This window comes from Dioscorea cayenensis, chromosome 16 (genome assembly GCF_009730915.1).
Source record: "Dioscorea cayenensis subsp. rotundata cultivar TDr96_F1 chromosome 16, TDr96_F1_v2_PseudoChromosome.rev07_lg8_w22 25.fasta, whole genome shotgun sequence".
Taxonomy (NCBI): Eukaryota; Viridiplantae; Streptophyta; class Magnoliopsida; order Dioscoreales; family Dioscoreaceae; genus Dioscorea; species Dioscorea cayenensis.
In genome coordinates, this window is record NC_052486.1 from 2,924,488 (window position 1) to 2,935,743 (window position 11,256).

General features: G+C 30.8%; 1 protein-coding gene across 1 annotated transcript; it reads left to right on the top strand.

Moving 5' to 3' along the window:
• Positions 1-9,461: 9,461 nt before the first annotated feature.
• Positions 9,462-11,003, top strand: LOC120279397 (WRKY transcription factor WRKY71-like). The gene is made up of 5 exons (XM_039286330.1): positions 9,462-9,638; positions 9,733-9,777; positions 9,887-10,252; positions 10,360-10,476; positions 10,599-11,003. Exons 1-5 carry the CDS (start codon positions 9,576-9,578, stop codon positions 10,878-10,880), a joined length of 873 nt encoding a protein of 290 aa, XP_039142264.1. The 5' UTR covers positions 9,462-9,575; the 3' UTR covers positions 10,881-11,003.
• The last annotated feature ends 253 nt before the right edge of the window (positions 11,004-11,256 follow it).

The following is an 11,256-nucleotide window of genomic DNA, read 5'->3' on the forward strand; positions in this document are numbered from 1 at the left end:
GAATTCTTATCCAATCAAAGTTTTTGTTATTATATTACATTTTCACATAAGTGAATAATAATAACAGATAATGAACAAAAAGTCCCTCTCAAGTTTTGGTTATTCACAAAATAGCTTCTTGGTTTTCAGCATTCACAGAAGGTCCGTCTTTTATTAATGTTATTCATTTTAAGTCTCCATTGTTGCTAACACCATGTTTGAAAGGAAAAGATAGAAATGCCCCGACACACTCATCCAATGCCGGTCACTATCTCTCCATGTTGGGAAGTGATGGTTTAGGTGTTGGGATCTTATCACTCTAACAAAGAAATTATCATGCGAAAAATACATGCCAAGACACAATGGATAACAAAATTTTTAACGGCAAGTAAATATGATAAAACCCTTAACGCATGCCAGAACTAGGATTAAATTCTAAATAAATAGATAATTAAAAGTTATACCTTTCTTTTGATGACGACTCTCAACGCACCCTTGTTTCCCTGAAATTGAAAGGCACTACAAATCGCGATTCCCCTCTAGTATCACGTATACACGAACGCCTCTGGAAATCAAGCAGGTATGCTAGTACCTCAAGAAACAACACTTGTTTCTTGGTTAGAAATAGAAAGCACGCGAGATTTAAGAGAAAAGGGGCTGTAGGTGCGTTGGCGGTCAGGATCCGACGGCGGCGGCCAAGGGAGAAGAATGGGTGCCGGCTAGTGTTTCTTAAAAGACAATCTCTCAATCACTCTATCTTTTTTCGTCTCTCTTCTTTCTTAGTTCTCATATTAAAGTTAAACCATCTATTTATATTGGAAACCCAAAACCCTAATTTACGAAAAAACCCTTCACTCCTAATCAAATTAGGAATCTCTTCTTTACTTGATTAATTAAGTCATTTTAATTAACCAAATCGATTAGATTGGATCAACACTTAACAAGACCCAACCCGAATAAACTATTCGCTCCACCTAATTTAGGGTTTTTAACCAAAACCCTAAATAAGTGGTCCAATAAGTAACAAATATTGAATCTTGATCCCGACATTCTTAGTGTACGATCATGTAGGTCCATTTAACATTGGCAATGAGCTTAAACAATTTTAACGCTCATAAAGTCATAATTATTCTTTAGCTTAAACAATCATAATTAACGCTCATAAATTATAATAAATCATAATTTAAGAAGATAGACACACTGGCTACTTGAAAGGATGTACTATATATCGCTCCAAATATTTGGTTCTACGAGGTCATTGGCACCATTAAGAAGGTGGCCGCTTTAATAAGACTCCTCAAATACTGTGTTACGGGGAGAATAGTTTCAGTAAACAAGCATCCCTTGGTAAATTACTAATATCCATCGAGAGCAAAGTGGTATTCAATTGCTTAGGGTCTGTCATGTATAAACATTTCCGCTTAACATAATCCGTTTTCCTTTAATATTTTACTTTTCCACTTACTTTGGTAAGTTTACGCTTAAGCACTTATGTTTCCGTTTAATTTTAGGAGCACACTTATTTAAAATTAGTTTTCATTTAGTCTATGTCATCTTCTTTTTGCAGTTTTTCAGGCTTGCCCCTGCTAACACCGAAGAAGAAGCTTTTGTTAGTTCAAGCCACTATGGGAACAAGTGTCTAGCAAAATACATCCTAGTTCAAAAACTAGGAATAAGACCGTCAGGAAACGTAGACGGTCTCCTCCCCCACTCAAGAGTCCAATATGTCATAGCTCGCCACCTCACTCCCATGGAGAACACCCCTGGCGACCTCTTTCCCTAACCAAGCCTAATTGTAGGAAAAATTGGTATCTTGATCTCGTAACATATCACTATGAATGTCAACAACCCTATATATTGGATGGTCCTTCAACTTTTGTATGACACGTGCACTCACCCACTCTTTCGAGGCTTTAGGATGTGACGATGTACCAATGTCGCCACCAAATGCGTGCGTGGGATACATCATCTTGATCTTAAACATCTTGTGATTGCCTTCCATGGATGCATGAATACGCCACTGACAACCTCCAACAGCATATGTCACAGTCACCCACTGCTTGTCATTCTTAATGAATGTAAAGTTAACGTTCCGTTTGATAGAATAATTCCTAAGTACATCTTTGAACTGTTCACCATCACAAAACCAATAACTAACTTCCATTGAAACAATTTCAAACTAATCCGACAATGACCAGATGAATAGGACCCCCGCAGTTTGTTGATGGGGTGGAAACATGCCCTTGTTGATCGATATACTCTTCAAAAATGAATTGTTGATGTCGTAGTGTACACCATAAGCAAGATTAGAATAATAATTTATGACTAGAAAACTATGTTACACGGTAACTTCATAAACTAAGCGAAAACTGATAATTGTAAGCGTAAAGTGATACTTTTAAGCGTAAACAGATATTTTTAAGCGAAAACTGGTAATTTAAAACCGAAACTGGTAATACTAAATGATAATGCCAGAAAATAACTAGAAAGCGGAAAATGTAAATGATAACTTTATATCCTAAATGTAAATGTCAGTTTTAAATGAGAAGGACGTTTGTAACGCAATGACCAGTTTAGCATACGATATATATATGGCACATACACTGAAAGTCAATCTCATAATCTATGGGACAAATCGTTCAGTGTGCATCTAGTGTAAAAGACTTCACTTTGACACTGGAAATGCCAATGCCCCATCTATGACATATCTCATCTAGTACTGAGTTTCGAGGAGTCAACACTATGAACTGGAGGACTCGGCCCTCCACCTTATACCTGGCAACTGCGCGAAAGGTATCCATTGACAACCTACGTGAAGAAAGCATGGTCAACAATTACATGGCCATGAAAAACTTCACAACAAGACTGGACAACAACTTACAGAGTTTGTCTCCCAAGCGGAGAAAGTGGTTGGAACAGTAGTGCAAGAAAATCAAATTTGAGATGAAGAGACAAATCTATCAGGCGTATATATAGAGATAAAAAAACCAACACAAGAGATGATGGAAAAAAAGAAGAAAAGCAACTTGGGTTAAAAATTTATACAAAGTATAGAATTTAAGTAACAATATGGTTCAAAACTGACATCCATACTATTTATAAAAAAAATTGACATAACCTACCATCAATCCACCCTTAAAAAAATAAGAGGGGTTATTTGATAAATTTAAATGTCAAATAGATTGTTTGAAAAAGTTTTTGATACTTTTAAAAACTAAAAAAATAAATTTTTTTCTAATAATAATAATAATAATAATAATAATAATAATAATAGAAATCAAGTCATAGTTCGCCGTTTTGAGTGGGCTAGACTCATATCATCCACAAAACATCAAATCATCACCTAAAAATTTTATTCATATACGACTTTGCTAAACAAAACTAAAGAAACGTGTTTGTGTAGGTCAACGGGTCTTGTGAGTTGCCTACGACCACCACGTTAACGGCGAATGTCGGTGTTTAAAGTCAACCAAATCTTTCATTTTGACCTTTATCCATATCTTTAATTTCCTTTCCAGTTTTTAAACTAAATAGATTTAGCTTTACTTCTCCATATAAATATATATATAAATATATACATATGTCATCTTGGTTTTCTCCACATGCGACACGAGTATAAATGACTTGGTTTTTTTATTAATTTTATAAATTTATTAATAGATATGCATCATTTGTGACTAATCAATGATGACTTTGTCTTACCACCAAATTAAACAAATAAAATATAATTAGTGTATTGATTTATAGAGTTATGATGAATTTTCTATTATTTTAACATAAATATGAACAATTGACTTGAGTTAGACGACTAATGAAATTCAAACTCTTCTAACAAAAGTTAAATTTTCTATTTTTAATAAAAAAAATTGACCAAATTTAGAATTTCATTTAAAAAAATAAACTCGACTTTTATACCATATGGAGTTATACTATATATATATGTTATTTAATTTGGTACCTATGTACAAATAAAAACTTACTTATATATTTTTATAAATATTTTTATTTGTTTATATACTGATATAATTATCATGATTTAAAGTGAATTTAAAAATGTTATTAAACAAAGATCAGATTATTATTTATTTGACTAATTTTTATTTATTTAAGAAATATTTGGAAAACATAAAAACAAAAAGAAAAACTAATTAAATTCTTACAAACTTTCAAACTTGATTTTCAATATATATATATATATATATATATATATATATATATATATAAGCAGATAAAAATGTTTTGCAAGTATGTATAAAAAAATATTTTTTTTATTAAAAAAGAAATTTAGTGACTATCCATTTTAGTGAGTATATATGTAAGCAATTTTTTTTATTTATAAACTTGCATCTTAGTACAAATATATATATATATATATAGTATATGTTATTTTGCAGATGCCCTTAGTTTTATAAAATTTAGAGATGTTTAATGACACCTATTAGATCATCATTTAAATGTGTTATTAGTAGAGATGGTATGCTGAGTTACTATTAATTAGTGTAGTTTGACAATATTAGGGGTGTACATTATGTGTTGTTAGATATTATTTGATATTGTACGAAAATCTAACAACCACCCGTCAATTTCTAAATGAGGCACGCTCATATCTATAGGGTTATAAACGAGCCAATGCGTTTGTTAAAAGCTTGACGGCTTGGCTCGTTAAGGGCTCAGCTCGGCTCGTTCGTTAAGTTAAATGAGCAATTCTCAAGCCCGATTATTAAGCTCGTAAAATAAATGAGTCGAGCCTGAACACCATCAAGCTCGGCTCGTTAAGGCTCATGAGCAGACTCATTTATATGAATCATTAAAAACTCGTTTATATGAATCGTTAAAAGCTCGTTTATATACTTATTTATATGAATCGTTAAAAGCCCGTTTATATAAATCGTTAAAAACTCGTTTATATGAATTGTTAAAGAACTAGTATAATGTATCAATTAAAGCTTGTTTATAAGAATCGTTAAAGGACTTGTTTATCATCTCGTTAATAGCACATTTATGAAAATCATTAAGGGATTTATTTATAGTATCAATGAATCATATACATTTACATATATATTTACAAAAAATTATGAATATACGATAATAATATTATAAAACTATAAACTAGTTTTATTTTCTACTAGACTTTTTGAAATGATGCAAAATAGCATAAATTAAAAAAAAAATATATATTTTTAATTAATATTATAATTTATGAAGAATTTTTTAAAACTCTACTTAAATGAGATCACTGATATGGTGAAACCATGAATTAATGATATTTTTCCAAAATTATTGAAAATTTTTAATTTCTACTTTTTAAATATAGTTTATTCATTGAGCAAGGGCTTCTAAGTAAGTTTGGATAGAAATAAAGTAGAAGCAATTTTTAATTTTTGAGGGGTTAAAAGGTGAAACCCTAAAAATTAATAAAATGAACCGCATTTCTTCTTTTCCCGTTTTCCCCCATTCTCTCTTTGAACTCTGCCGAGGCCGCTGAAGAGCGCTCCGGTTCCGCTACGCCGGCGAGGTCAAGTACATGGTGGTTTATTTTGATGTCTAATTATACTATGTATGACTTGAATCTTTATGTGATGGTTTTTTATTTTTCTAATTTTCGACTTGATTGTTTTAGTGTTTCACAACAAGATTTGAAAGATGAGCAATTGGGACATAGATAACTTGATGATTGTAACCCTTATCCATTTTGTTATTATTGTTTAATGAGGCTTTTGACAAGTTTGTACTCGAGCCGAGCTTTAAATGATTCCCAAGCTCAAATCGAGCCGAGTCTTAAATGATTCCCGAGCTCAAATCGAGCCGAGTCTTTAAATGATTCCCGAACTCAAGCCGAGCCGAGCCCGCATTAAACAAGTCTCAATGATATTTTATTTAATTTAAAAATTATCGAGCTTAACAATCTAACGGGCCGAGCTTGAGCCTTTAATTTTCTTAACTAGCCGAGCCTGAGCCTCATTAATGAAATTCGAAATAAGCTCGGCTCGAGCTCGAGCTCGATCAAAATAGTAATGAGCCATCTTGAACATAGCTCAAGCTCGGCTCAACTCGTTTACAGTCCTATATATATTATAAGTGAGCTACAATTAGATTAAATTAATCTTGCAAGCGAATAACAAGTCTGATAAATTATTATGGAATCATTTCAAGTAATAACCATAAAATAAACAATCTCTATATTTATTTATAAAGTAAGTTGATAAGTGCCAGTCTCCATCAAATATGTGTGTGCTATTGAGTTTTGAAGGACCACACTTTAATATTATATATATATATATATATATATAATGCGCATGAGAAACATGACAGATGTGTTGCCATATTTTGTTATCAAATGTATAAAGCTTGGAAAGCATGTTGCCTATATAAATCTCAAACACAACAAAGAACATGTGATCAATGTTTGCTTTCATAGTTTTCGATATAAATAAAATAATAACATTTTCTTTATTGTATTCTTTACTCTCGTGATAGATTGATATACTGAAAAAAAAAATATCTTTTGTTTAATTTAATTAACATTGAACTTTTAATTTGGTCTTGGAGTGCAGTTAGGATTAACATAAGATTCAATGGATGTGGAATATTGATTTTAAAGGTTCACTATGAAGGTCAACACTTGGCCACCCTCGTTGTGTGTTGACCATTTGGAAATTAACTTCATACTAAAACAATGTTTATCTTGTTTTCGGTTTTGTTAATGAGAATTGCTCCTTATTCTTCTTCTTTCTTACCCTTTTTGTTTTTTCTTTTTAAAAAAAGGAGCATTGATTCTTTCAAGAGCATGCATGTAAGAATTTTCAGTGCGATGTAGTCCTAGTCTTGGTCTTAGTTTGCCTGCAAACAAAGTCCGAATATAGACATGCATGTATGTTCTTGGCAGCCTCCAAGTGGGTTGGAAACTTGGAAAATTGATACCTATATTCATATTTATATTTATATAGACAGAGACGGTGCTAGAACAAATTTTTAAGGGAGGTTAGAAAATTTTTAAGTATTGAAGGAGTTAGAAATTTTTTTAATCGGGCAAATAAAAAGGGAAGGAGGCAAACAATAAATTTTGATAAACATTTTCTTCAAAATATATTTTTTCTATACTATATATGATAATTTATAAAAAAAAAGTTGCCGAACAATAATTTTTTACAATAAAAAAAAATTCCATCATTATATTACCCAATTAATAAAATATCAAGGGCCAAATAATAAAATTTTATAAATTTTTTTAAATTAAATGCGTTAATTTTGTAAAAAAAATCATAAAAAACTAAAGAGAGTGAAAAAAAAAGTATGGGCCACCCTTAGCTATGTCACTGTATATATATATATATATATATATATGATAATATAAACGTTTAATGAAAAAGTAAGAATACCAATTCAAAAAATCAAGACATATCCTAACGGTTTTCTATCTTGTTTATGTTTGAGAAGTCTCGAATTCGAAATCTCTCGAGCATAATATAATAAAACAAAAAAAATATTTTTAGTCAATTTATTAAAAAAAAAATTCAATTCAAGTCATTATCATAATCCCAACCCCGAAGTTACTTGCGAGGCTAATATTGTTTGACTCACTTTTGAAAGCTTTATAATATTCTCTTTAATTTGTTTTAGTTCCCTCCCTCTTCCGTGACTAGTAAAATTTTATTTTCATTTTTCTTTCTTCGGTCTCTTTCGTTTCTGTATGTTCATATATTTTTTTTTAATTTTGTACTTTTGCTTTTGTTTTCAATGAACTAATAATACTAGTGCAAGTGTTATTAATGTTTTAATTATCTTAATACATTGTTGTCCTTCTGCCATTGGTTCTTTATGGCGGCTCCATGAGCCATGATTTACTGATAAATGACATTTGTTAGAACTAAATTATTATTGATTTTTTTTAAGTAAAAGATTAAGTCAACATAAACAATTAATAGAAGGACCCATAATAAGATAAAATATATGTGCATCTAATGGTATTAGGTCAACAGTTACAATCTAGAATAATAGTTAACAAGAGTTTAGTCTTTGGTCGCCTATCTACGGAATAAAGTCCAAAACAACATATAAATAAAGGCGTCTTTTTTTTTTTTCTAGTAAGGTATAGATTTGAGCTTAAGTTCATGTGGTGTTCATCAAATGAATTTTTTTTCTTTGATAAAAGCGAGAACCCCAATTAGTAAAAAATGTAAGTACAGAAATGCATCAGTTATGGTGGTTTATAAATTTTCTGCGGATAAATATGTTTACTTTACAATCTTAGTGAGGAAAAAAAGTGCTTTTCACACAAATTTCTTATAGGGGGACCTTGTGCATTGTGAATTGAGTTTGAGCCCTCTGAATCGTAAAGCACAATGGATATTGTTGGGTTATGAATCGGTTCCAATTAAATCATTAATAATAATAATAATAATAATAATAATAATAATACATGATTTGTTAGTGGTATTGAATTTGTAAGGATAAATCTTGTTGAGCTAAAAAAAAATTACATTTTAAAAATTACATTTTTTTTTGTATAAAGTGCTTATAATAAATAAAACTGAAATTAAACTATTCTATCAATAGATGGATCAATAATTAAAATATATATATATATATATATTTCGCAAATAGATCAAGTCAAGCTTATACAATTTCATCCAATTCAATTAAAAAGGCTTGGATCAATTTTATCAATAAATAGAATTGTGCATTAAATTAATTTGATTAACACAAACTAGCTAGTGTTTACAAAATGATGGAAAAAGAAGTTTAAAAAACAGAAAAATTAAAGAAAATAATTAACATAATTTAAATTAAGTTATTTATTTATTTATTCACATATTATATAAAATTTAAAGTTTTTAAACTTTAGTAACGATAATGATCTCTTAGTCTATTGACACTCAGGTCCACTTCATAAAATATTTATGTCTTTGCTGAGAAGTTATGTTCAAATTTAAGTTCAAGTTAAAATAGGGCATAAAGCACTAGCTTTATACATATGCTCCGTGCACTTGACATGATTTGTTTATTTTATTATGAATACCATAAATTGTTTCGCAAAAAGTGAATCAAAATTTAAAAAAAAATACTTGGATTAATTGACCACCATCTAATTAATATATATAAGTATATATATATTTGGATTTATATAAAAAGGACAAACGAAAAAGGAGATAATAAGGAATATGGAATGAGAGGTGCACATGAAGTAAATGAATAAACAATGTCTATATATATATATATTTATATTAATAGAAGATGAAAGGTATGCCAGAAAGACTTTCATTTGCCTGCTTCCATCTTTGGCAACTCGTCAACTCTTTTACATTAGCATGAGGAGCTTGACTTTCATCATCAAGTCTTAGACCATCCATTATAGTGCTCACCAACATGCCACTCTTCTCCCACTTTCCCCCCATCATCCAACTCTTTCTCTATATAATCCCATATTCTCCCCTTCCCCTTTGCTTCTCAAAATTATTACCCCTTCTTCTTCTTCTTCTTCTTCTTCTTCTTCTTCTTCTTCTTCTTCTTCTCTATCTCTCTATATATACATATATTAAACTCAATTCATCATTTCATCAAGCGTTTATATTAACTCATGGAATTCAAACCAATGGATGCCTCCTCTCTCTGCCTTGATCTCTCTGTTGGTCCCTCGTTCTTCCTCATCATCACCTTTGGTAAATATATATATTTATCTATATATATTTATTGTATTTTCCAAGTTATATATGTTATAAGGTTCTTATCCATATCTTCATGTCATCTGTTCAGAGAGAATCACATAAAGAAGAAACCAAGTCTCTCATCAAAGAAGAGGTTTGTGTTTGTTTGTGCTTTGTGCTTGTGTGTTTAGTTTCTTTGTGTTTTCTTAAACATGAATAGTTTGATTTATATATATACATATTTATATATATTAATTGTTTAGGTTGGAGCATTGAGAGCTGAGTTGAATAGAGTGAGTAAAGAGAATGAAAAGCTCACTGAGATGTTGCAAACCATGTATGTAAACTATAGGTCACTACAAAGTAAGATGGCTGAGTTAATGACTGAGTCATCGGAGAAAAGATCGGTATCGCCTTCAGCTTCGGCCTCACCGGTGAAAAAAAGAAAGAGCGAAAGCCTAGAGACGAATAGCAATATCGTCGCCGACAATCCTAATGGCATGATCAACTTTATTCGATATCATACGGAAACGACATCGAGCTGTGATTCTTTAAAACCGATCAAGGATGATTCTAGGCCTAAGATTTCTAAGGTTTATGTCCGCACTGATGCTTCTGATTCAAGCCTTGTAAGTTAGTTTACTTTTAATGTTTCTATGCTTTATATATTTAGGGTTACCTTTTCATCTCTTGCCCTAACAATTAACAAATATAATGTTTGTATATTAAATTTCAGATAGTGAAGGATGGATATCAATGGAGGAAATATGGGCAAAAGGTGACAAGAGATAACCCTTGCCCTAGGGCTTATTTCAGATGTGCATTTGCTCCTGCATGTCAAGTCAAAAAGAAGGTATATATATATATATATATATATTTTTATTTATTTTTATATATGTTTGATAATATGAATTAAAGCATTGATCATGGTGAGATAATAGGAATAATTATTATTATTAAAAAAATTGATTGTAGGTGCAAAGAAGTGCAGAGGATCAATCAATATTAGTAGCAACATATGAAGGTGATCATACTCATGGCCAACCTTCTCGGCCGGAGAAAAACAACGGCACCGCCGCCATTGTCCCACCAACTCCGACGAAGAAAAAGGCATGCCGAAGTGATGAATCACCGGAGATTCAATGGCGTTTGGTTGAGCAAATGGCATCATCCTTAACGAAAGATCCGACCTTCACTGCCGCCCTTGCGTCGGCTATTTCCGACAAAATGCTTGATCATTCACCTTCAAGAAGCTAACTCTTATATATAAAAGAGATTGAATTGTTGGTGTTTAATTAGAGTTAGGCTTGATATAAATGTAAATAGATTATTGGTATGAAAACAATGATATTGAATGGGAAGTGTATGAGATGTTCTTTGCTAATGTTTTATTTCAAAGTTTAGCGCCAAAAAAAAAGTAATAATAATAATATTTTTTATCTACATGCAATGCACTTAGATTTGTGAATCATGTGATTTTGAATGACTCTTTGAGAAGTTTATCCATTTGATTTTGGTGTAAAGTTTAGAAGGTTGGCAAAAAGAAAATTTCTTCATGGTCTAAAGACATTGATCTCTTTTTTTTAATTGAGTTTCAAAAGTCAGTATTCTTAATCTAATTAAAATAAATTCA

What these genes read in the sequence shown, in the direction of transcription:
- LOC120279397 (XM_039286330.1), top strand. Translation starts at nt 9,576, where the DNA reads ATGCCTCCTCTCTCTGCCTTGATCTCTCTGTTGGTCCCTCGTTCTTCC. An exon ending in CTTCCTCATCATCACCTTTG is followed by an intron (nt 9,639 to 9,732) that starts GTAAATATATAT and finishes TCATCTGTTCAG; the next exon opens with AGAGAATCACATAAAGAAGA. An exon ending in CATGTCAAGTCAAAAAGAAG is followed by an intron (nt 10,477 to 10,598) that starts GTATATATATAT and finishes AATTGATTGTAG; the next exon opens with GTGCAAAGAAGTGCAGAGGA.